Genomic DNA, 27,282 nt, shown 5'->3' with positions numbered 1-27,282 from the left:
CACATCTAGTGCTATGATCTGTCTAGTGTGTGACCTAAGTGATGATGTAAGCCAAAGGTCCCCACATGGGAGGTTCCTTTGATTTAGGCCAGTCCCACTGATGTAGGGGCTGATTGCCACTGATTTAGGGAAGGTACCTACACTATCCTCTCTTTCTATAAAATGGAGGTCATTCCTTCATTCTAATACATGGATTTTACCTCACTTGTGCTCTCACTCCTTGTGCCATGATGCATCTCTTCTACCCCCCACTCCTCTACAGTGCTACCATTCTCTATGATATGCATGATTCTCTAACCAGCAGACACAAAGGGGTTGCAAGCACTCTCAAGAAGATTGAGCGCAAATTTTTTTGGCCACATTTCCACACTGATGTTCATCAATATGTATCTCATTGCCACGTGTGCCAATCGGTGAAGGTTTCCCATGGGAAGCTACCAAGATTACTCCAGCCCCTTGAGGTTCTAGATTATTCCTTTGAGCAGATTAGCATGGACTTTGTTACGGGCCTTCCACCAGCCATTGGTACCAAGAACACCATGTGCCTGACCATTGTTAATAGGTTTAGCAAATTTGTCAGGTTTATTCCATGCAAGGGTATCATCAACGCACAGGACACAGCTCGTCATTTCTCAAATGGCAGTATCCCATGTGTGGGCATGCCCCATATCATTGTATCCGAAAGGAATTCCAAATTCACCACTCACTTTTGGAGAGCCCTGTTCGACAACTTTGGTACCAAAGTTAGTTTCTTCAGTAGCTTTCATCCGCAATCAGGTGGTGAGACAAAAGTCTACAACTAGTTATCATTCAACATTCTGAAGTGCTATGTTGCAGATGCTCAATCCCGCAGGGAGCATTATTACCACTAAAACAAGGGATCTTGAAACGACACCCATTCTTCCAATGTCGTTCAGACTCCCTATAAAGCAGCTTTCAGCAAGAAATTATGAAGTGCTATGTTGCAAATGCTCAATCTCGCTAGGAGCATTATTACCACTCATACAAGGGATCCTAAACGACACCCATTCTTCCAATGTGGGTCAAACTCCCTATAAAGCAACTTTTGGCAAGAAATTCAAGTCCCTTCTCGCCAGGACATCTGCGAAGGTATACGAGGCATGGTATCACCTAGACCTATAAGCAGATCATGGAGTCAATACACGACCACATTGCCAAAGCCCAAGAGACCTACCCAACGCAAGCAAACAAGCACATGCGTGACGTGAGTCACAAGGAATGGCAGTGGGTCTATCTTTGGATCATGAAGAAGCGCCTTAAGCAAATTGGGAGAAAGTGCCCAAAGCTATCTCATAGAAGCTTTGGCCCCTTTCCAATGGTCAAAGTAGTGAATGATGTAGTCATGAAGTTGCAATTATCTTCAACATGGACCATGCATCCCTTTTTCATGTGTCATGGCTCAAGCCGTATGTGGGTCCAACACTTACAACAGTACCAGATGTGGAGCAACCAGAAATTGTTGATGAGGCCAAGGTTGTTGAACCTGAGCAAATCTTACATCATCGATTCAAAAGAGCGATAGGCAATCGACAACGCTTGTATGCAGTCAAGTTCAAGCACGGGGGCTCCCACGAAGCACCATGGGTGGACGAGGATTTTTTCACAGATTATCCAAACCTCCCCGCAGGATACAAGGAAGCCTTTTCCATACCCTAGTTTGAGTTTCAGCAGAAGGGGATGTCACAGGTATCTGCAGCCCGTGGACATGCTGCAACCATGCAACAGGCAAATGAGCACAGGCGGCAACAGGCAGACCAGGTCAGCAACAGGTGACGTCAGCATAAAGGTGCCATGTCAACAATGACATCAGTAGCCATGTGGCAAGTTGGTGGACTGCCAGGTCAGTGGAGCAGACTGCCAAGTCGGTGGAGCAGACTGCCAGGTTGGTGGAGCAAGGTGCAGCCAGTCGGCCATTTCTAGGGGTCAAGGGAGCCTATAAAAGGCAGCCCCCTTGGCCCTTGTTTCCCATCTTCTGAGGCAGCTCTAGCACATAGCCCAGCAGCAGCAGTTGAGTCCAGATCAAGACAGAGAAGACTGCAGCAGACCAGCAGTCCCTCCAGCCTTCAGTTAGTCTACAGTAGTTCTACTAGTTCTCTCTTTTGTAGTGAGGGATTTCCCTCCATACAGTTTTTGTCTATTCTATAGTTGTATTCAGCCCTCTAGGCCAGACATTGTTTACTATTCATTTCCCCCTTCAGAGGCCCATCATATTCTCTCCCTTTGATTCTCACACTCACTCCACAGCATCACTTGTGTTTTGAGTGCATCATTCTTCAGTTCAGTTAGTATTGAGCAGGAGAGAGGGTGAGTCAGTCTTTCTCCTTGTTACATCTGGTCACTAAAGAAAAAATCCATAATTGTACTCTGAATGGGCTTGACCGGTCCCTCATGTGCTCTCCATTGTGCTTGTATGAGCTGATCTCTATCTCTAGGCCTCAGGAAGGAAAATAGCCACCCCTTGCTGATCTAGAAGTGTCAAGCACTCTCTGAGTGGGCCGAAACCGATACTCAAAAGACAATGGTGCTGTCCACGGGTCCTAGAATATTGGACATCTTAAAGCATAGTGATCCTCTGTCTTGATCTCCTGTAGATCACATAAAGTGCAGATCAGTCTTTCGTGTGGGATGCCCTCTGCTCATCCTGTCTCAACCCATAGCCTGTGTGAAGACACCCGAAACAGAGCCATCGGAATCGCCAATGCATGGGAGAGATGAATGTGGGTGTAGCCTGGCAATACCATGAAACCCTCCTTTGAGATGAATGTGGGTGTAGCCTGACAATACCATGAAACCCTCCTCTGAGATTTGTAAGCAATGATCTCAGTAGAAGCTGAGTTTCATCGAAAGCTTGAAAGGTGCTAACCAAGTCCTAAATGTGTAGAGCTACAAGAGATCCTCTCTGATGAGCTGGTTCACCTCCTGACAGGCAAGTGAAATAAATGGAGCCTCAAGGCCATAGTAAAATGGTGGCAATCTAGATGTCCATCTGTAACCGTAGGCTTGCGAACCATCTGCCTGCCCAAGCATACCAGCTCCTGTGATCCCCTTCTGCCTCCAATGCCATAGATGAAGTCAGGGTTACCTATGGTAGTCTCCAGTTGTCGTGGTACCAAAGTCCCTGACCCTATGGAGATAACTGACCACCTATAAGACTGCATTAAGCTGTAGAGGGGTGGCCCCAAACTCTACAAGTATGATATCGATGGCTTACTACAGATCATCTGAGCGAGAAGCCAAAGTCTCTCTCTATGCGGAGACCAATCTGCCTGTGATAAGTCTGTCCTCAAAAGGGACTACTGTACATCCTTGCCGGGCAAACCAATGAGCCAAAAAGAAGAGACTTGGTTCTCAGATCTTGCAAATGTGATCGAAAGCATTGGCACTCGAGTCTAGCTAGTGCGCTACAACCCCTGCTCAAACGGGCCTACATAGCTAGTTGCATCGTGAAGATTAAACCTGAAAAGAGCGCATCAACGTACATGTAGGATGCAACAATCTATACAGGAGCCCCGTCAAAGGTAAACTGCTCTTTGTGTGCAACCGCTCGAGATGTGCTGAAGATCATAACCTTAGTTTTATACCCAAGTTGACATTCAAATCATGTGTATCACAAAAAGAGTGGAGCGCATTTAAATATCGCTAGAGACCCTCAACTACTGAGGAGGAGAGTATGAGGAAAGAAAGAAAGAACGAAAGTTTATTAAAGTCTTCGGAAGACCGACGAGTCTATGAGACTGTGGTGGTGGAGCTACTAAACGAGAATCCACAATAATGCAAAAAATGCCGAATGATAGTACTGAGTCCTAAGTACAACATAGTCATGTCGGTGGTCGACTATATATCAATCTCATAATCATCATCATCATCAAGACATCAGAGCGGATGAGGCACTGGAGGCATGAAATCGGCGATAGAGTATTGTCGGCCACTCAGGGCGCGGCCTTGGGACGTTTCCTGGTCATAGCTCTACGTCTAACCAGGGATACCGTGACCCCATGTCGATTGCGCTCCGTCTCTAAACAGGGAGGGGATGTCCCCAAGTGTAATCTGTGCGTTAACCCTCTGTCTAAGCTGTCGGGTCATTGGCTCCACGTCACGGTTATGTCGAGGCCTCGTCTCGTGGGGGTCCATGTGATCTGGCTGAAAAAACTCCGTGATAGAGCTCTGACAGAGATCAGCCAAGGAAAAAGTCTGCTCCTTTCTCCCTGCTCTAAGTATCCTCTCGCGGTGTCTGAGTATCACATAAATGAAACCTGCCAAACATCGCTGGCCTAGGTAGGAGAGGAATCGGCCCAAAATCCCATAGCTCTCTCTAAAGAGGCAGTAGAAATGCCCTCATATCTCAAAGTAAACAAGACACCTGAAGATGAAATGCTCCTCTGTCTCAACCTCCTGCATGTCACATAATGTGCATATGTACCTCTCCCTGGGTAGTCGCTCTACTCTGTCGCTCTAGATACAAAGTCTATGTGAAGAGACCCGAAACTGCCCAATAGAGATCGTCAGTGAGTAGGGTAAGTAGATTTGTGTGTATCCTGGGAAGTCAATTAAACCCTCCTCTGTTATATGTAAGCAGTGATCTCTGTAGAAACTAAGCTTCACTGGGAATTCACTCGATCCCAACCAGGTCCAGAATGTGTGTAGCTGTAAGAGATCCTCACGGATAACCTGGTTAACCTCACGTGATAGGAGGGGAGAAAACGGAGCATCCAAGCTATAGTGGAAGGAAGGTAGTCTATCCATGTGGAGTCCCAGTCGCTCCAACCATCTCTCTGTGCGTGCATACCAACACCTCTGGTCCCCTCCTACTGAAAGTGCTGAAAGTACCATAGAAGAGGACAATGCTAGCCATGGTAGCTTGCTATGCCCAAAGGTGTAATCCCCATATCCCTGACTCGGTACAGATACATGATGACCTAAAATGCAGTATCTAGCTGTAATGGGGATGACCCAAACTCAGCCTGAATGATCTAGTGAGGAAGTGAGGAACGGATGGCTTACCACGAATCATCCATGATAACATGAGAACCTGTAGCCGTTCACTCTATATCCAACAAGTCTGGCCCCAACATGGACTGCCATACATCCCCACTGGATGGACCAAGGAGTCACAAAGCAGCCCCTTGGTCCCTGAAAGTGCGAGCGGAAGCAATACCTCTCTAGTCTGGCCAATGAAGCATATCCTCTGCCCAAGCGTGTCTGCATCGCAGGTCTCATAGTGAAGATGGGTCCGAAAAAGACAACTCCAAGATAAGTGTATGATGAAACTATCTCAACAGGTGACCCATCAAATGTGAACTGCTCCTGGCACATGATGGCTCAAGATGTATTGAAGATCATAACCTTGGTTTTACCTAGGTTAACCTTCAAATCATAAGACCCACAAAAGGACTATAGTGCGTCAAGGTGTCTCTGGAGCCCCTCTGCTGAGGAAGACAAAAGAGCCACATCATCGGTGTAAAGCAATATCCGGATCAACGTACCCACAAAAGAGCAACCAAACCCCCCCTGTGTCTGCATCATTGTCTCAAGCTCGTCAATGTAGAGGCCAAACAAGGTAGGTGATAATAGACACCGTTGTTTGACCCCAATAGTGCTCATGATCTCGTCTATCCACCCAGATCCTGCCCAAACTCTGCCTGAAACTCTCTCGTAAAGTGCCATGACAACCCAAATGATCTCCTGGTCATAACCCAAATCCTGTAGGCGCCGTATGAGGCAGCTCTCGGAACCGTGTCAAATGCTTTGCGGAAATCCACAAAGCAACAGGAAATCCAGAAAGCAAGAGAGAGATATAGAGACAGAGGGGAGGGGGGTATAAACCAAAAAACTAATCAAACAAAACCAACACTCTCCCCCCTTTAAAAAATGGGGACATGAAACAAAATGAAAAGTAGACAAGGAAACTACTTCACAAGCAGGAAGGAGTAGAGCTTCCTTCGTAGGAGGCAAAGGAAGCATTCACTTTGGACAAAACAAGGAGCAATCTCAACCTAGAACCAAAAAAGGAGAGAGGGACCCCTTCTAGAGAGATGATAGAACATCATATTTGGCAAGACACAGCGACACTCTTTATCTATTATCTGTCATTTCTATTCGCCACTGCATTTTATAGTCTCATTGTTACAATGAGAAGAATGAGTAATCCTGCTTGTAAAATCTTATCCATATCATAACAACCTTTGACAACAAACCGTGTAGCAATGATATGGCTTGTCATATAACCACTGGGGGATTAGAACATTGTGCAAGTAACAGAGATGGACTTAAGAATGGCCATATTTTATTTACCTTGAGAATTTTTAGCATCCACTTTTGCCCCCGCATCCATCAACAAGAATGCGATTTCAGTTAAATTGAATACAGCTGCCTGTGCAAGCAAGACAGAATAGTAATTTTAATTCTGCAGCTTCGTTTTTCACTGCATGAAATTTAAAAGCAGCTCTTTGACTTACAAGGTGAAGTAAAGACATTCCTTGCTTGTCTGTATGATTTGGATCAACACCCTGCATTAAACAGGATAAGTGAGCCTCATCTTCCAACACTTCCCAAAACAATACAAAGCTCTAAGGACATTAAGAACAGCTCTAGAACCATTGACCGCCCTTCAATGAATGAGTATTGCAAAGCAATGCAGCATTACATAAGCTAACATAAATAAAGGCTAACGGACGCCCTGCCTATTTTCACTAGGACCATTGCCTGCTCAGATGAATGATTATTGAATATGAGCTACAGTATGGAAAAAATTTAACATTGCTTGTCCAAGCCTAATGCTGCGTCCGATTACTAGTTCCAAAAATCAAAAACTTGCTCTTCAGTATCCCTCCAAAACAAGGCACTTTCAAAGCTATAATAACCCTAGTCATCACAATTGTGATGCAACGGCGGATGATAAGAACCATTTCTGATAGATTAATAGAAAAAGACACTAACACAGCCTTACACTTGCAAGCAAATCTTTCACAGATGCCACATCACCAACTTTGATAGCTTCTCGCATCCCCTGTTGTAAGATGAATCAGAAGTGCAGAAATCCAATAGCTCTTAGTTGGCTTCTGATTAAGTGCAGTCCACAGCAATAATGTACATTGAATTGAAAGTACCTCTCCTGTGGCCTCATATTTTTTCGACATACAATGACTTCCTCCATTTGCCATTTGTGTAGTGGAGAAAAATAGACTGCAAAAATCTCCATATTTACGCAATCCATGCAACTAAGCTACTAAGGAAAACAATATGCTGAAAGATTACACTTTTTACACCAACACAGAGGCACTCACAGATGGAGGATCTTAATATTCATGTTTTACTATGAGCTAAAGAAACAACTGAGCTTGCCATAAGATCTTCACAAACCTTGGGAGATTATTGCCAAAAGAAGAAATTGCAGCAGGTTTTGCAGCTGTCGAGTTAGTCCCAGAAGACACTGAAGGATTTTTTTTTGATATGAAAGGAGTCACTGGTTCAGTAGATGAGATAACCTGAAAACACATTTATCTGCATATTTTCAGATTCAAGCAACAAACTAGCTGAGATACATGTTGTCAAAACCAATGTAGGTTATTATCTGACTTATCAGTATTTAATCCTACTGAAGATGTCAGAATTCCCAATAATACAATAATTTAACTAATAACAATAATAAAATAAACAAAATCATTTAAAAGAATTTAATCACCTGTAGAGGAGTAGGAGCTTGGCATATACATAAAGGCAATGATTTAATTAAATAAAATAATTTAACCAATCATAATAATAAAATAGACACAATCACTTAAAAGAATTTAATCACCTGCGGAGGAGTAGGAGCTTGGCATATACATAAAGGCATCCCACAAGTACACTCAAGAATTTGTGTCTCTGGAGTGACTGAAGGCATTTCTTCTGTCAAAGGCGGACTACTGCTGGGAGACAGAGACAACTTGGAGAAAGATGATGCAGCTCTTGAACCATCAACTTCCACCTGTGAAATCCTTCCTTCAGGCGGGTGACTGCAAGATCAAAAAACAAAAATGTTGAAAACGACGGTGTACGTCTCATATTTCTTACTAAAGCTGCCAATGTATCAAGGCAACATAATCAAAAGTATAACGCATGATTTACATGTTTATTTTATAGTGTTTATACAAAAGAAATACAATAACTAAATGATATTATAACAAGATGGTCATAGAAAAGGTAAGCATTATTGCTCACTGTTGTGGTGACTGAAAGCAATCATCACAAACCCGGACAGCAGATTTCAGTCCAAATTGTGGCAAAGCCTGTACAATGGAACAGCCAAGATAGTTACTGAAAAACCATCTCCTTCAAGATGCTAGTCCGACGTTATATTTTGTCAAGTTGAACTTACTATTTTAAAAATATCAACAGATAGTGTACACTGGTCTTCCGAGAATCTGAGATTTTGAAATTACATACCATTTGGTTGGATGAATGCTCATTGCAGAGGCTCCTTCCACAACATCTGCAGTGATGCTGCCATCAGACATATCAGGATGTGAGTACCTTAAACTCTACCTGACACAAAAATGTTACTTACCCACATTACAAGCGGAACCTGGGCAGAGTCATATGATTGAACAACATTGAAACGTTAAGAAATCTCCATCAGAAAATTTTGATCATTTCCATCAACCGACTCTACAACATCCATCTCTATTTTTTCAATCTTATTTCCCTTTTAGAACCGCCATTCAAGATTATTCTAGCTTCCTGTGCTTGGCATGCTCTTTCAGTAAATGCTTTGAATGAAGCAACTCAATAGTGAATTGTGAGACCCCACTTGGCCAGTCAGGCTGAGTCATAAGTTAGGCCATTAGGAGGGAACGCAAATATAAGGAGTATCTGAACACCTCAGGTCCAAGGATTCCAAGACCTGCGATACTTCCAGCAGCAAAGTGGTGACAGATAAACGCATGAATACGGAGGAGAAGCAGAGACACGACAAGAGGCATTGTCCTCGTACCCCCCAGATGGCACAGCCAATATAGCCTCACCACCAATAAGATCTTCTCCAACTCTGGGTGTAGTCTCCACAATCACAATGGCGATAGAAACTCAACAAGAGCAAGGATCTCTAGGGCAACCCATTTCGTCTGAAACTCCCACCCCGATGCATCACTGTGGTGGTCCTTTGGATGCTGGCGGAGAGTCAAGTCCACAAGAGGTCCCGATGATGTACGGGGCTGCGGCGGCATAAAACCCATGATAGAGCAATGGTGAGGGTCAGTATGCATGGTTTGATGTGGTCCCCTAGCTGTGGCCTTTCATCGGACACATGCCGCTGTCACATCCTTCAAGCGTGCATCTAGTCTAGTGAACATGGAGGGAAGATCCCCGAGCTTGATCTGTGCATCAACACGCTGATGGGTTTGTCATCTCTCTCACTCAAGGTCTCGGCTACACTGCCTCCTGGTTCATGCTATTTGGCTGGAAAAACTAAGTGATCACACTCTAAGTGAAACTAGGCTAAGTATCCTGATCTCAGCTATGTGAGCAGTTGGTATTTGTATCATATGGCCTCTTGAATGAAAGTCACCAAACATTTGTGATCCGGATGTGATACGAGTTGGGGACACCTAACTTTTGCCATGCTAGATGGTCAGTACTGTGGATGATTCCATGCTGATACTGATGTCGCTATTGTTATTGGTGTTGTGTTTTATTATTGTACTTGAGCATAATTATATTGGGATGGATTGATTCGGTGATTTGTTCAATTGATTGTTTATTACTAATATAATTCTAGCTTGAGTACACATAATGGAACTAATGATGAGGATTGGAGTTCGTGCGAGGGTACCGATTGAGATATCACACCGCACATGCTATATGGCCATGGGCCAATTTTGTATTTCTTTGATATTGTATAGCTTGAGCAATATTTTCTCTTAGAGGATATAAACTAAATTTAGGATAAATAAAGCCCAAAGAGGCTATGTAAAGAGCATCCCTTATTATGGATGAGAGAGGGAAAAAATTGGCTCCTTATTCTTTAATTGAATATCTTAGATACTCCATATGAGAAAGCATAAGCCACTCATCTCGAGGGGAGACTGTACTTAGGTGGTTGTCATTGTCTCTTTGTGCTTTTGGTTTCTTTCTCAATTTATCAAGTGGTGCTTTGTGTATTGGAGAATTCCTAGTTATGAAGAGGGATCCGAATCCATCTGTGAAAAGACTAGTAACGACCTTGGATCTCTAGTACACAAGGCATCTAAAAGCAAAGTGCTCCTCATGACTTGACCTCATGTATATCACATAGAGTGCAGATGTGACCCTCTCTAGGTATGGTGCTCAATCCGTCCATTCTCAATGTGTAGTCGATGTGAAACACGAAACTGCCCAATCGATCCTCAAAGAATGAAAGAGGTGAATCCGTATGTAGCCTGGCATGTCAATGAAGCCCTCCTCTGATATCTGTATGCAATGATCTCTGTAGAAGCTAAGCTTCACAAGAAGCTCCCTAGGAGCTAACCAAGTCTTCAATGTGTATAGCTGTATGAGGTCCTCCTAGATAACCTGATAAGTGTCATGAGGACGTCACTTTCAAACTATAATGTGAAACCTAAGTGTGAATGCTTGGGGCCTACTTGCAAGCAAAGCTTGTGTTGGTGTGCAAAGGACTTTGGGGGTACACTAAGTGTGCATGGCTCCACTAGGACTTCAGTGTCCCTAGTTGGTCCCGACGTGAAGGGCAAAACAGGCTCCCTTGGCATTAAATGCCCTAGGTAGTCCTAGATTGGGGGAAGGGGCAAAAGGGACCCAAAATCCCAATGTTGGACCTTGGTGCTCTAGGAGGGGCAAAGGGGCAAAGGGGAAAAAAGGCCCTAAAGAATCTAAATTCGGGGCAAGCCACAATTGAGCACGTGGGGAATTGCCACGTGGCAATTTCCTCCCCCAATTGGAATGGAACTAGAGGAAGCACCTAGGAAGGAAGTGAAGGTGGACGACGGACTGTTGGTTCACAGGCATTAGCAAATTTTGTCGCACTTTGATGTACGAAAGCGAGTATGGACTGCTGTATAGACGAATTCTCAAGCTGCGCCAATTAGTCGCACTGACAGTGCATAGACTATACGGGTGGTATGGGCCATCAGTAGGCACGGGTGCTCATAAGTTGCACTGAACACGTCAATACGAGCTATTGTACTATAGACTATACGGGTTCCAAATCTATACGGACTGCTACAGTACGGGTATAAACAGCGTATGGTCAACGAACAGAGTGCACACGTGATGGTATGGACAGCATATGATTCATCAACGGTGTGCACACGTGGGAGTACAGCTGTACGGATGGTTGTGATATGAACTGTACGAGCTAGTGAGGCCATTCAATAAGCAGATGTATGGGCTGCAGATAATGCATCATTGAGAATGGGATTGCATAAGCTCAAGTATGAGCTTAGTTTATGCCTCCAAGTTGACCAAGACAAGCTAGTTGCTTCCTCTTGATCCTACTCCATTGTTGTGAGCCGTCTTGGAGAGACTTTCTTGGCAGAGTGGTTTATGGTGAATGCTTCGAGTTTGAGCGCAAGTTCCCGAGATTGCAGACTGATTATTTCTGCTTTCACCCATTGCTTGGTCATATCAGTGGTTCAATGGACACCTGAGGCTGGCAGGGGAGTTCTGTGACCCCGCATGGGTTGCTAGTAACAACTCCAAGCTTCATGCCAGCATTTGGAATAACGTTGGATGCCTATTGCTTTGTTGGGTGAGAGTAGAGCCTAGCAGGGTTATTGCTTGAGGTATTGATTCCCTCTGGGCGTGAGTTATGCACAGAATCAAAGGGAAGTTGAAAAGATTTGTGTAACCCATTGGTAAGGTTCTCCAATTAATAAAGAAATACCGAAAGCAATGCCAAGGTTTGGGTCCAGTTTGTGTAATTGTCTTGAGCAGAAGCATTCTAGCTCCCAATCCATTTTGTTGTTTACTTGTTGAACTATTAATGTGAGAGAGTTGGCTGTGTGAATTCTTTATTACCGCCCTCCTCTCAGTCATGAGGCCGGTTTCATGGTTCCATTGCGGGGACATCACCACCTTCTTTAAGGAGGTGAGCCTGTGGTTGTCTCTGGTGTTAGTATTGCTAGCTGTAGTTGATTTACAGCAAGGATAAACATTCAGCAAGTACATCGCTCACTGATGATGATGCTGATGGACATCAAGCTGTAAATGCTCTTGATGTGAATGAAACACTGCTTGGAGGGTCTAATGATGCTGAAGATGTAGAGGAGGCTGATGCACTGTTCAAAGCACAGCTAGTAAGTGAAGTGGCGCACTTGCTCATCTCACTCAGGACCCAAGGCTTACTGAGTTTATGCAAACCCCTTTTAAGTCTAAAAAGAAAAGGGTCATTCACATCCAGGGGAAACCAGTAGAGCTCAAAAGCAGCCCTATGGTCCCATGCCATTTAATGGACAGCCTTTAGTAATGCCAAATGTGCAGGGTGCTCCATTGCAGCAATCTATTAATGGTCCTAGAGTTGATCTGCATGCTCAAGGGAATAATCTTCAGAATGCAAATCAGAGACAGCAAGCCTTCTCCCAACCCTTAATGCATCCACGATATTTTGGTGGTGGTTCAGTGTTCAAGCCAATGGTTGGCAAGCTGTGCATTATCCTAGAATGTCTGGAAACTATCCAGTGGATTTTCAGCCTGGTGTGCAGCCCACAATGCACAGCATAATGTATGGGAATATTGGAATGCAACCAGGGTTGCAAGGAGGAATGCATGGTAATTTGGGAGCTCCTGCAGGTATGTTTGGGGTGCAAGGGACTGGGGATGGTATGGCAAACCCACCTATGAGTGGTGGTGATGCTGGATAGGGTGGTGGTGATGCTGGTCAGAGTGGTGGACAGGATGGAGGTAATGCTATGTATCCTCAATTTTTACAGCTATTTGTGTATGACAATTTCACACCTAAAGGGGATGCAAAAGACTTCAAGGAAGGTGGGGCACAGTGAAGTTTGAGACCTTCAATGGGGCTCAGGATAGGCTGAAATCTTTAACTTTCGTTCAACAGTTTGATGCAGCCTTCTCAGAAGGAAACTTCACTGAATCTTCAAAGATGTGTAAGACAGCCACCTTTCTGAAAGGGAATGCCCTATAGTGGTGGACAAATTTGCTACTCCAGAATAGAGCACCGACCAGCTGGGTTCAGTTTAAACAGTCATTCGCAGCTACGTGGCTGACCACCATATTTGAGGTGGATGTTATGGGAATACAATAAAAAGTTTTGGGAAGCTTTATTGGTTAGCTCTTATAGGCATGTGCCATTGTCAGAGCAGATTGAGAAAAACTCATGCGGCTTGCACAAAGAGATCAGAGACTAAGACTCGAAGACAAGGGTAACCACTATGTCCCAATTGATTGAAAATCCAGCTACTGCTGATGCGTAGTTGCTTGGGAAAACAAGCGGTTACAAGAGCAGCAAATCTGACACCTTCAAAAGAGTAGGAAAGCCAGGGAATGTTGCAAAGGCTCCATTTAACAAGGGGGAAAGCATGATAGGCCAGGCTCTAATTGGTTGTCACGTGAGGAGAGGAAAGCTTTAATGGACGCCAATAAGTGCTTTCACTGCAAAGAAGAGGGACATATGGCACGAGAATGCCCAAAACGCAAACTGAAATGCAAGGCTGATGATAGGGATGATCAGAAAGGCAAGAAGCCTTAGCCCACTGCAGGATTAATGCCTGATGTGATTGGCGAGCAGCCAAGTAGGGATGCCTTAGAGTTAAGCGTGGCACGGGGCAAAGTGAGAGATCAAATGGCATTGATCTTCTTTGATCTAGGGGCTCGTGCAATTTTTTTCCCCCTTGAGTTGGCAGGCAAACTTGGAATCCGTGCAAAGGAGATGGGGCCTATGTATGAGTGAGGCAGGCTTGGCTTGTCCAGGGTTTAGTACACCAATCACCCCTATCATTGGGAAGGAGATGGGGCAGTCCTGTGTCAAGGGCGCACTGCGCGCCGCGCATCGAAAGGGAATCAGGCCTACAAAGCTGCACCAGTTACGGATATTTTTGTCGGCGAGTCGTCACCCCTTTTAATAAGTCGGTTAAGGGGGATGAGGTGGTGGAGAATCCAGGCATATGTGAACTGTAAGCCTGGCAAACCCCTACTAAAGATGGGATCTCCAGGGCCTTCATGGGGACTGCCCGATTAGTGATAGCTTGAATTTTTTCAAGATCCAAGCGAATGCCAATGGCGCTGATGATGTTACCCTAATATTGGATTTCCATCAAGCCGAACTCACTTTTCTTGGCATTGAGATATAATTGATTATCGCGCAAAAGGTGAAGAGCTTTCTGCACATACCTAGATGAATCCAGGAACATTCCCAAACTCATCCTCTAAAAACACAACATAGTGCAGTTTCAATCTCACGATAGTCACTCATAAGATTGAAAACCATAAACTCCATCACGCATAGCAAGGACTAGCTACTATGACATCCCCACTGACGTCATCAGCGCCCAACAGTGGGTGTAGACCATAGTATGAAAGTATGCTCTCACACATACAAATCCACACACCCACACATACTTGAGCTTTCTGCACATCCCGTATATGCTGCTCCGTTGTGGCAAAGAAGATTAAGATATCATCTAGAAAGATAAACAGGTTCAGCGACGAACACCCACGACATCATCTTGGTTGAATGTTGGTGGTGCATTTTTGAGACCGAACAGCATGACTACGATGTCCTAAATGTTGTCTTTAGGATGTCAGCATCGAATATTCGGACCTGGTGATAACCGCTCGACTCTATCTTGAAAATATACCTAGCACCATTCAAGCGTTCTAAAATATACTCAATGAGGGGAATGGGAAATTTATGCTGATGGTGATTTTGTTGAGTGCCCTGTAGTTGACACATAGTTGTGCCGTCTTATCCTTTTTCTGAACAAATAGAATTGGAGCCGCAAAAGGTGATGAGGATGGCCGGATAAACCCAACGCATAATAGCTGCATGTGCTCTTGCTCTAACTCTGCCTCCATAGTCTTAGAAAATTAATAAGGAATTTTAATGGGAGGCATTGATTCCGAAACTAATTCAATCCTATGGTCCTCAGGTCTGTGAGGCGGAAGCTGTGGTGGTAGATTGTGCCGGAGCATAATATCATGGAACTCCTGGATGAGATCGGCCATTGCGTGCCACAAAGGAGGAGCTGCCTGCACTGAATTTAGCTGACAATGGACATACACCAATGTGCATATGGCGCCTTTACGAATAGAACGAGCTACGTGCATGTGGGAGATCAAAGGGATACTAGGAATGCTTCTCTCCTCGTGGATGATGGCTAGCTCAGACAGTGCGTCGAGAATGGTGAAGGAGTCTTGCCGTCAATCGGGCAAAGGTGAATATTCTCTGATGCTTGCCTCTGGTCCATGGTCAACCTTTGGGGGGCCCTCTAGGGCTCCTATCCTAGGCTAAGACCTAGACCTAACCTAACCTAAGATGGAAACAATAACAACCTATTGTTCTCAAGTGGGTACTAGTGAACAAGGACTTGATTTCTGACTTGACCTAAGGCTGAGAGACTAACCTACGTAGCTCGTCCCTGACTGTCCTTGGACAAGGGCTCACAATGGGGTCATGGCATACGACAAAATATCCTATCATAGGAACTATCTGCACTTTGTCGATGAAGCCAGTTGTCAGGTGCATGTGACAATAATCCTCAACTTGGTAGAGGTATGCATTCAATTGAAATGTTGCATCAAGCTATTGTGGAGCTCAGCCAAAATGATCTAATATGAGACTAACAGCTTACTACGGATCATCCATGACAATAAGAGAACCTGGAACCTCTCCACTCAGCCAAGTCTACCTTTGATGGATCAGTACCCCAGCAAGGGCTGCCATAGAGACTTGGTCCATGAATCATAGAAATGAGAGTGAAAACACTGTTACTCAAGTCTAGCTAGTGCGTGTATCCCTGTTCAATTGGGTCTGCATTGCTGGGCACATCGTGAAAATCGTGCCAAAGAAAAGGACCCCTAAATACGTGTAGGATGCGACGACCTCCACTAATAATCTTTCCGACGTGAACTTCTATTTGTGCAATGTCCTGAGGAAGGTCACAAGCTTGTCAATGTATAAACCAAATAGGGTTCGTGATAGCAGATAACCCTAGACCTCGATAATGCTCTTGATCTCCTCTGTTACCCTCTGGCCAATCGAACCTTGCCTAGGACTTCCTCGTAGAGGGCCATGGCTGCCCAAATGGTCTCTTGACCGTACCCTAGATCCTACAAGCGTTGAACAAGACAAGCTCTCACCATTGTGTCAAAAGCCTTGCAAAAATCCGCAAAGCAGCAATAAACCCTCTGGCCTCCTCAATGATACCTCGTAAGTGTGAGGATGTGATTTAAAGCTACATGATAATCCCAAAAGCCTACCTGTCCATCTTCTCTAAGTCCGTGCAGCTCTGTAAACTTGCTAACTTGTGTATTGAGTACTGATGCATAGATCTTGGACATGATATGCCCAATAATACTGGCCCTATAGTTTTATGGGCTCACGAGATCCCCTACCTTATGAATGGGAGTGATGGTGTTAAGGTTTCGAATGCATGGAAACCGGTGCACACCGCTTCATTGAAAAGGTCAGGGCCATAGTAACTTAGTCCATCTATTCAATATGGCGTCCCTCATGATTCTTCACCCAACTGTTATGGAGCTTGAAAGCTGAGTGTTTGACGCCACTGGTGGTGACTAGTGTGCAGGCAGTGGGGCCGGATAGCAGTAAGAGGTCAGATGATGGCTAGTGCAAAATGTTGTACAATGTGTGCGCATAAGAGTGCCAAAGTGTAGTATCTGTGATAGGAGAGGGAACCTGTCGCTCGAGAAACTTATGCTAGAAATCCTTGGAGTTGTTAAACATAATATTTATTTAACTAGTCATTCTGCTGACGAACGAGAGCCTGCTTCTTCCAATGGACTAGGCTGCAATACTTGTTGGGATATATGTGATCAAGGGCTTACTAAGTGCATGTGTGCATCCACTAGCAGTCATATGGTTGTGTGTGTGTGTGTGTGTGTGTGTGTGTGTGTAGAAGAGGTACACTTAGTGCCATAGATCATGACAGGTGTGATGATGTAATGCAAAGGCCCCCACATGGGGTGCTGCCTATGATTGTGGAGTTCCTATGATTTAGGAGCTACCTCCATTCATGTAGGAGAGGTGCTATTGATTTAGGACACCCTCTCTCCATTTCCATAAAAGAGAGACTTCCCCCTCATAATGAATAGAACACCCATTTGAATATCTCATGTGTTCTCACTCACCTCCATGATGAAGCTCTCCTCTCTCACCCTCTTCACAACCTAGGGAGTCACCCACGCAGCGCTTAAGCTTCACAACGGCCGAGCTAAGGATCATGAGGGCCTATGCACAGAGTTTGTTGCCTATGGCATCAAAACTCTAGCCCCCATCCTGGCAACGATGTTCAATGAAGCTGTCTGCCACAGGTTCCCCATAGCCTGGACCCTGAACACTATCACACCCATCCACAAAGCAGGAGATCCCATGGATCCAGGGAATTACAGGACCATCATGATTGGACATGTTATCTCCAAGATCTATGCATCAGTGTTAGACGGCGAGGTCAGTGCTCGCGCAGAGGTACAGGGGATCAGAGCATCCGGACAGGTCAGCTTCAGGGCGGATCACTCGACTTACGATCACATTTTTACACTTAGAGGGATCATTGAGGAGGCCAGACACAGGAGACGGAGAGTATATTGTTGCTTTGTGGATTTTCACAAAGCATTCGACACCGTTCCCCGCGCCCGACTCGTCAAATGCCTGCAGGAGTTAGACTACGACTTGGAGGTTATCTGGGCAGTAATACCTTGGCTAGCCCTATCCTCCTCTATGGCCTTATCCATTGATGGGGACCAGCGATGCTAGTATAGTCGTCTTTCCAGTTGGTTCACCCGACTGGGCCTCGACTTAGACCGGTTGCCTCCTTTTCAGTACAGCCTCGACGCTCCACCATCTCCCCTCTCCCCCACTGACCAAGAGGTCAACCGGCTCATTCGAGCGGATCTGCTCCAGCTCCACACCTAGCAGACATGGTTTCTTCACTCCGAGCTTCCTGTGAAGCTCGACTTCTACTGCCGACACTGCCTCCAAATCTCACAGGAGGGCTTCATCACACCTCCGAGTTACACACAACTTCATCTACCACATGCGCTCTGGATCTCCCTCGGTCAGTTTAGGGTTTCGTCACACCGATTACGGATCGAGAGCGGACGCACAGAGGGTATCCCACGAGAGGGCCGCCTTTGCCCACTTTGCGACTTGCAGGAGATCGAGTCGGAGGAGCACTTTGCTTTCAGATGTCCAATCTATTATGCCATCCGAGGCCGGTACCACTGCCTCTTCCGCGATGGATTCAGCCCCCTCCCACACATGCTGCAATTCCCGAATCAGCGATGCCTAGCCGCTTTCTTACATGAGATGACTCGCCACCGAGATACCTCTCTCCGAGCACGGCGACACACACACAACGTGAGGACACCCAGCGGCCCATCACTGATTTCTTCCAGTCACAGGATACCTCTCCTCAGTCTAGCCGACGACGCGGACGTGAGCGAGAGCCAGAGCCAGAGCCACGACAACTGCGCCAGCGGACAGACTCACACATCCGGGTCCATGACATCTCGTCTCTGCTCTATGCTCGCCCCACCGGGGTTACCGTTGCCCTCATCCACAGGGCCACCCTCCCCCCCGACGACCGAGCTCGATTAGGCCGCGTGACGTCAGAGGCCAATCATCTATCGCAGGGTTTTTTCCGGCCTCCCATTTGATGGCCCCTCTATGATTGGTCTCTGATGATCACCACCTGCACATATATTTTGTATCTCCCCCCCCTGCCCCATTTTTGGTGCCCCCCCCTTCTTTTTTGTATCATCTGGAGGTTGACACATATTTTTTGTATCAGGACTAGACACACCGTCCTTCATAACCTCTTTTTTGTAGAACGGTTGGCTGGCCCGTTTTGAGACCGCCACCGTTATGCTCATTGTATCAGTTACCTTTAGTTTCATAGACCTTCACGGTCTCCCGAAGACTTTAATAAACTTTCTTTCTTTCTTTCTTTCTCCCCAAGTTCCGACATTTGGTATCAGAGCCTCCTTGAGTCTCTAGCCCATTGTAGCTTCAATATGCCACCTCATCATCTTCTTCTCCACCCTCCATCTTCTTCTTCATTTCTGCCCTCTCTCTCTCCAGATTTTGTTTACCTCCGTTCTCCTCCATTAAGTGACCATTCCCAGAGCCCTCTGAGTTGAAGTTTCCTCTACTTGGGGCGCACCTTTGACACCAAGCAATTAGAGAGAGATGCCCTCTACAGTCTGTGCCAACACGATCTCTGCTCACCAAACTTTCAAGCAATTCTGCCTACTAACACGATATTTCGCCAATTCCTCTTAGCCACGGGTGGACGACACTATGAGCTTGCTGCTCATGAAATTTGAGCTCAAATGCTTGCTGGAATAAGGAGAAACAAGCAAAAGACCAGTCGCAGAAGGCGCTACTGTCATGAGCAATGCTGCGCATTTTTTGGCAATCCTCTCTGCTGGAAGTAGTCCTCAGTAAGAGCTTCCATTTGCCTTTGAAAGCCCTCTCAAAGCTTTTCTCTTCAGCTTCAATTGCACTCTCCAATTTCAGACTGCTCAATTTGGGGGTAACAGTGATATCTGCTTCTAAGATGAACCATTGAATATGGTTAAGTGCTAGAAAGTTTCATTATTATCTCAGTTATCTTTGGTCTTTTGGATGTTTGACCATTGGAAGTGATCTAAGGCATTTTTTAGTCTTATCTTTGGAGCACTGTCCTGCAGTTTGACTGTTATGCTCTAGCCGAGATAGCATAACCTCGGAAAGATCGGTGGGCATTTTCTCTTAGATGACCGACTTTTGTAATATTTTATGTGCGTAAATTAAATGGTCAAGAGAAGTAACTGCCAAGGTCCTAGGTGAGGGTGTACTAGCATCGACTAGGTGGTTCTGAGTGCTCAGGCCTAGGTGCAACTAAATGTGTAATAATGCCAAGGGGCAAATGTTTTAATTGTGCCCCAAGAGAGGGGTAAATGGTGTACCAAGTTAAAGGTCTAGAATGATGACATGTGGCAGAAGGAACCATCTAGGGAGATGTGGGCTTGTGGATATGCATAAGGAATGAAAAATTACGTATCTTTATAGCATGCAATCCACAATGAGGCTGGGAGGAAAAATATGATGCCAACACCTATGATTGTGAGTTAGCCAGTGAATCAACGAAAACTAGAGAGTCAAGAAAGTGTACGTATCATTTCATAAGGCTACTGGCCTTCCCTCTTGGAGGAGAGCTGCTCCTACCGCAATGCCACTTGCTTCGGTTTCCAGGAACATCGGTTTCTGGGGATCAACTATTTTTAACACCAGTCCTCTGACCACAGCTTGTTTTATGGTGTTAAAACTTTCCTGTTGATTCTATCCCCATATAAAAGGTACTTTATATGAGGTCAGATTAGTCAATGGCGATACTATTTCGGAATATCCTTTGATATGCCTTCGATAAAATTGGAAAAATCCCAAGAATGATCGCAGAGCGGTCAAACTCTGAGGGATTGGCCAAGTCAGTATCGCAGCCACTTTCTTTGGATCCATTTCTACCCCCTCTCGAGTAATCATGAATCCTAAATATTCAAGTCTAACCATACACAGTATAGTTTTCTTCTTATTTACATAAAGACTGGCTTTCCTCAAAGTACTGAACACTATTCTTAAGTGTTCACGATGCTCAATAATACTTTTACTGAATACTAGAATATCGTCAATAAAGTGTACTACAAACTTTCCGATATACGGACGTAGTAAATCGCTCATAAGCATGACGAATGTAGCTGGAGCATTGGTAAGTCCAAAGGGCATTACCAAAAACTCATAATGTCCAAACATGCTTCTAAAAGCGGTTTTATGCACATCCTCGGCTCTAATACGGATCTGATGGTAGCCACACTTAAGATCTATCTTACTAAAAATTACGGCCCCATGTAATGCATCTAGCAAATCATCGATCCGAGCCATCGGATACCTGTGCTTAACAGTGATATTATTCAATGCTCTGTAATCTATACAGAGACGAAAAGTATCATCTTTCTTCCTCTTAATATCACTGGGGAAGCAAAAGGTGAAAAACTTGATTGAATCTATCCCAGCTTGAGGTATTCTTCCAGTTGTCTTCGCACCTCAGCTTCTTCTGTAAAGCTTAATCTATAGGGAGGTCTATTTACAGGTTCTGCCCCCGGGATAAGCTCAATTTTATGTTGAACATTCCGCCTTGGAGGTAACCCATAAGGTAACTCATCCTTGAAACAATCAGAGAACTTCTCCGATATCTCTTTAGCCAACTCGGCCATTTCCCCATCTTGGGTAGCCTCAGTGCTAGTCGACGCATCATCAATCGACTCTACCGATGCTATACACAGACACAAAAACTCTTTCGGAGTCTTCCGAATTTCCATGGCTGAAATCAATGGTCCTCGAGGTAAATCCTTCTCACCTCGTAAAACATATTCTATCCCGTTCATCTTGAATTGATAAATATGCTTTTTCCAATCAATGGCTGGATTTTTCCAAAAATGCCAAGCCATTCCTAGGGCTATATCTGCGTGAGCAAGCCTGGTCAACTCAAAGTCCAGCTTCTCAACATAGTCCTGAATTCGAAGTTCCAACTCGGTAACCCTTGAGTCCCATACTTCAGTTGAACTTCCGTCTGCCATCTTGACCGTATAAGCATAGTCAGACGGACTAGTTTTCAACTTGAGCCTCTTAATAAGCTTCGAGTTGATTACTCCCTCTTCAAAGGAATTGGCTAACTCATGAATTGGAGTTGTATGCTGTTGTCCATGCTTTGAAAACATGGCGACATTATTTGTATGGATCAGAGTTTTATGTGGACGTTGATCATGATACTCTGAAACATTTTTGTAAATAACCTGACTTGAGAGGCCGTCAAGCTAGGTGGGCAGAACTCATGCAGGAGTTTAATTAAACGATTCGGTACCGAAGAGGAAAAGATAATAAAGTTGCTCATGCGTTGTCACACATTATGCATAACATGAGTTTCACGGTGTTAGAGAGTGCTCTAATGGCCGAGATTAGAGAAACTCAAAAGGTGGACGAGTTTGTCCAGAGCCTTTGGCCTAAGGCTCATGTATTGAAACCCAGGGAAGAGGATGACCTGGCATCCAGGAAAGGCCAAACTTATGCAAGATATACCATAAGGGATGGTATGCTAAAAAGAAAAGGCAAGGTAGTAGTACCTAATCAGAATGATCTCAGGCAGAGAGTCATTCGACAGTGCCATGATAGCCCATGTGCGGGACATCTAGGAGTCGAGAAGACTTATGATCTCGTGAAACGAGATTTCTTTTGGCCAAAGATGAAAAAGCATATTCATGAATATGTGACACGGTGTTTTTCGTGTCAGGTAAGTAAGGCCGAGCGGGTGAAGCCACTCGGACTTTTACAGCCCTTGGAGATACCACTAAGTAAGTGGGAGAGCATTTCCATGGACTCTATTGTAGGGCTGCCTATGACACAAGGTGGATATGATTCTATCCTTGTGGTGGTTGATCGTCTTACCAAGATGGCTCACTTCATTCCAACTAGGGAGTCTGTTAGTGCCCCGCAAGTGGCGGATTTATTTATTAGACATATATTAGTGGGGATCATCCAGAAACGGATGGTCAGACGGAAAGAATCAACCAAATTTTAGAGAATATGCTGACAGCATATGTGTCATTGAGGCAACATACATGGGACAAGTGGTTGCCATTGTTGGAGTTTGCCTACAATGATAGAAAACATTCCTCTACAGGGTTCAGTCCGTTTGAACTGAACTATGGTTATAGACCAATGAATCCAACTATAGTTGGAATACCTCAGAAAGTGCCTAGTGCCGCGAACTTTGTGGTTAAGATGCGGGAGGTGCTAGCACTTGCGAGAGCTAACATCCACCAAGCTATGGATAGAGCTAAGGTGTATGCGGATGAAAACCGATCCACTAGAGAATTTAAGGAAGGAGAAAAAGTTTTTCTCAGAGTTCCTTCGCACTCTAAGTCTTTGACTGCAGGAGAGTGTGCTAAGTTATCACCTCGATATTGTGAACCATGGTTAATTCTAAAAAGAATAGGCAATGTAGCCTATAAATTAGAATTACTACCGGGGTGTAAGGTGCACCCAGTGTTTCATGTTTCTTGTTTAAAGAAATTTTTACATACTGGTGACTCACTAATCGAAGGTGTTGTTTTGTTTCAGGAGATAGAGGATAATGAAAGACGCAAACCAGCAAGAATACTGGACCGAGGAACAATGCAAGTAAGCAATCAGAAGATACCCACGGTGTTGGTTGCACGGCATGGTCTATCTCTATCGGAAGCTACCTGGAAATCCGTATGCCAGTTACAAAGAGTGTTCCCATATTTCATCATCGAGAACGTTGATGCTTGAAGAGGGAAGGAATGTTATGCTCTAGCCAAGATAGCATGACCTCGGAAAGATCGGTGGGCATTTCTCTTAGATGACCGACTTTTGTAATATTTTGTGTGCGTAAATTAAATGGTCAAGAGAAGTAACTGCCAAGGTCCTAGGTGAGGGTGTATTGGCATCGACTAGGTGGTTCTGAGTGCTCACGCCTAGGTGCACCTAAATGTATAATAATGCCAAGGGGCAAATGTTTTAATTGTGCCCCAAGAGAGGGGTAAATGGTGTACCAAGTTAAAGGTCTAGAATGATGACATGTGGCAGAAGGAACCATCTAGGGAGATGTGGGCTTGTGGATATGCATAAGGAATGAAAAATTAAGTATCTTTATAGGATGCAATCCACAAGGAGGCTGGGAGGAAAAATATGATGCCAGCGCTTGTGATTGTTAGCCAGTGAATCAACGAAAACCAGAGAGTCAAGAAAGTGTACGTATCATTGACAGTTTTGGTAAATGCTCATAATGCATTTATGATTTGAATATGCTTGAATTCTATTTTTTGAAGCAATAGACACTGTATTTACTTTATGCTAAGAGTTTGGGGTATCTAACTATCTCTCTAACCAATTATACTTATGGAGAAGGAGACTTCTTTGTAAGGGACTAGACACTGCCACATTAGTGGTAAGACCTTCCCAATATGCTATATTGTTCCTCTAACATTGATTATGTATCTCAGAGGAAAGCATTCCAAAAGAAGCCTAGAATGAGAGTAAAGCCCTATAATGGTGAATATTTCATCAAGGTGAACACCAAGAAAAAGATATGTATCTTCTGTGGAGTACCCAATCATACTATGGAGTATTGCCACCTAAAAAGGTTTTCTCTACAGCTGCTCTCCAAGAGACAAGCCCAAGAAGAGGAGAGGAATGACACCCAAGAGAATGAAGCATTTCATGTGAAGAAGAGGTGCATCAACAATAAAGAAAATCTTGCTGAAGGAAAGACTCCATCAACAAATGAAGAATCAAACTTTGTGGTAGAAGATAAAGCTTTGTCTTTTGAAATTTATCATCACTTGGTCAATTTTTGAGGTTCTTTGTTTGGAGTAGTACTCCAAAAAGAATGTTATGTGTTTTGTCTTTTGTAAATCACCTCTGATCACCATACGATGTAGGCCATATGATGTATGTTTGCTCCCATGGTACTTCTTGCAGACATGAGAAACTAGGCCCACACGAAGGCCTATGATTAATCCTTATACATGCAAGAGAGAGAACCATTTGAGGGGGTCTATCCCATTTTTGTAAACCTTGACCCTTGCGCACCTTTGCTAGCATGAGATGCTAGCCATAGATTTATCCTAGACCACCATGAGATGGCATGAGAAACTATATGACTAGATGAATCCTTGCGTAGCAAGAGGCAAACCCTTGAGGGTGGGTATGTTGGGATATATGTGATCAAGGGGAGGTACACTTAGTGCCATAGACCATGACACAGGTGATGATGTAATGCAAAGGCCCCCACATGCAGTGGTGCCCATGATTGTGGAGTTCCTATGATTTAGGAGCTACCTCCATTGATATAGGAGAGGTGCCATTGATTTAGGACACCCTCTCTCCATTTCTATAAAAGAGGGACTTCCCTCTCACAATGAATAGAACACCCACTTGAATATCTCATGTGTTCTCACTCACCTCCATGATGAAGCTCTCCTCTCTCCCCAAGTTCCAACAATACTTGCATATAGTCTATGTCTCACTCAGAAGGTGATGCATAGTCTTGAACTTGAGTTGATGGCATAAAGCCTTTCACTTGTTATTGTACCAACTATTGCAAGAAATTAAGCCAAGGGACGGTGGGCCAGTGGAGCAGGTGGCGTGTGTGAAAGTGGGCAGGCAACCTCATGAAGGGATCGGGTGATCATAGCAACTCGATCTTCTAGGAGCGGGATGTCCTCGAGATATGTGGTAAGGTGGAGGGTCGTGTGGAGTACCAATGGGAGAGGCTATGATCGGAGAGGATGTCATGATTAGTGTATGGTGTCCGTCATGCGGCAAGGGATAAATATACACGAGAGAGAGAGAGAGAGAGAGAGAGAGAGAGAGAGAGAGAGAGAGAGAGAGAATCAAATTAAGTCAACACTAACACAAGGAAACAAAGATAAACCAACACATATATAAGAAAACAAATGTTGACACAAGGAAACAATTATTATCATTCTTTATTATTTAGTTATTTATTTTAATCTAAAAATAATAGCAAATAATGGAAAAATAGGGTGGTGGGGAAAAACCAAAACTAAGCAGGTACCTAAGAGAAGATGACCTCCAAAAATAGAACCAACCTAAAAGCTAAAAAGAAAATGAGCACTTTGGATTTTGATTCTATGTTCAAGGATCCTAAACATACCCAAAGCCGAAATTCCAAAGATATAATGACTACACCGTGAGACAAAGTCATAAGGTCTTTTGCACTTATATCATAAAGGTCCATGGCTCTTTGGTTTACAACTCTATTCACCTGTAAGGAAATCTACAGGATCTATGGGACTAGAAACCACTATCAAAACGATAATAGCTCTTTACATCTATCTTCTAGAATTTCCAAAAATTCCGAAGTTGTTAGTATGTGTTTGGCCAATCTGTCGCCCATGTCTAGAATTTTACTGCAGTGTTCCATTGCTCTACATCTGGATAGCAAAAGGAGAATGCTTCCATAACCAGGTGCACCATGTTATCGCAAGGGCATGATAGAGCAATAGTTAAGGGGACCTAGCTGGTTAGAAGCTCTTGCTCAGGTCAGAATAAAGTCCATGCATTTAAATCCCATGGGTAAGACAGCAAAGCTAAATATACAATGCCAAAATAGCTCACTCAAGCTACCATAAAAAGGATGTAAAACAAGTACTGCTCCAGTGGGGGGGGGAATTGGGCACGAGTATAAGAAATCCTAGATTTACTATATTTAGAAATGTGTTAAGGAACAGAGAGGAGACTGAAATAGCAGAGAACAAGGAATAATTGTATTGCTTGAGTGTCTGTAGTGTATCTGTGTGTCATCCATACAATTGGGCCTCTCTTATACAGAGAGTGAAGAGTCACACATGAAAAGGTGTGTACTCCAAAGTGTATGTGCATGAAGAGGTGTGTACCCCTTGTGAAGGGTGTGACCCTTGATGAGAGGGTACATTACAATAGGAATGTCTCTTCCACAAAATGTCTCTTGTGAAGGGTTGTGCCTCATAGGAAGTGTCCCGTCGAAAGGGCATACCCTTCCACAAGTGTCCATTCATCAAACCATCCATAAGTCTAGATATAGAGAAAGGAATACGTCACAGATCGTGACATCCCCTCCCACTCAAAATAAGACCCTGGTGGAGATAATGAACTGATGCAGAAAATCAGTAAATTCTGAAAATACTGCTGTAAAATGTCAGGGTACTGCTGTAAGTCTTCATCAGATTGCCAAGTAGCGTCAGAGTTGTCCAGATCTTGCCAAAGAACAAGGAATTCTGTGATAAGTCGATGTCGAGTCTCTCGCTGTCGATGGTCCAGAATACGCTCAGGAATAAGGATAATCGTCTTCGATTTCTGGGACATAATCAACTCCAGGAGGAACTGCTTCATCGCCTGGAATGTACGTCTTTAGCTAAAGAATATGAAATGTCGGATGGATTTTACCCCATGATGGTGGTCATTCCAATTTGTAACTTAAAGGTGAATTTTTCTTGACGATCCGGAAAGGTCCATAGTATCTTGGTCGCAAC

At 44.3% G+C, this 27,282-nt stretch overlaps 1 protein-coding gene across 1 annotated transcript in view; it reads right to left on the bottom strand.

Annotated features, from left to right (window-relative positions):
• LOC147902471 (Ankyrin repeat family protein) overlaps window positions 1–27,282 on the bottom strand; it is a 56,945-nt gene that overhangs the window by 22,511 nt on the left and 7,152 nt on the right. The window contains exons 2-9 of the mRNA XM_087373807.1: window positions 8,446–8,502; window positions 8,221–8,288; window positions 7,817–8,015; window positions 7,381–7,505; window positions 7,128–7,203; window positions 6,968–7,027; window positions 6,477–6,527; window positions 6,313–6,391 (exon numbers count right to left, since the gene is read on the bottom strand). Of these exons, the coding sequence (XP_087229933.1) occupies window positions 6,313–6,391; window positions 6,477–6,527; window positions 6,968–7,027; window positions 7,128–7,203; window positions 7,381–7,505; window positions 7,817–8,015; window positions 8,221–8,288; window positions 8,446–8,502 (715 nt within the window). The remainder of the gene's footprint in view (window positions 1–6,312; window positions 6,392–6,476; window positions 6,528–6,967; window positions 7,028–7,127; window positions 7,204–7,380; window positions 7,506–7,816; window positions 8,016–8,220; window positions 8,289–8,445; window positions 8,503–27,282) is intronic.

This window comes from Dipteris shenzhenensis, chromosome 4 (assembly GCF_047967505.1).
Source record: "Dipteris shenzhenensis isolate YYH24624 ecotype China chromosome 4, Dip_SZ_1.0, whole genome shotgun sequence".
NCBI lineage: Eukaryota > Viridiplantae > Streptophyta > Polypodiopsida > Gleicheniales > Dipteridaceae > Dipteris > Dipteris shenzhenensis.
This window is presented reverse-complemented; position numbering and strand designations above follow the sequence as displayed.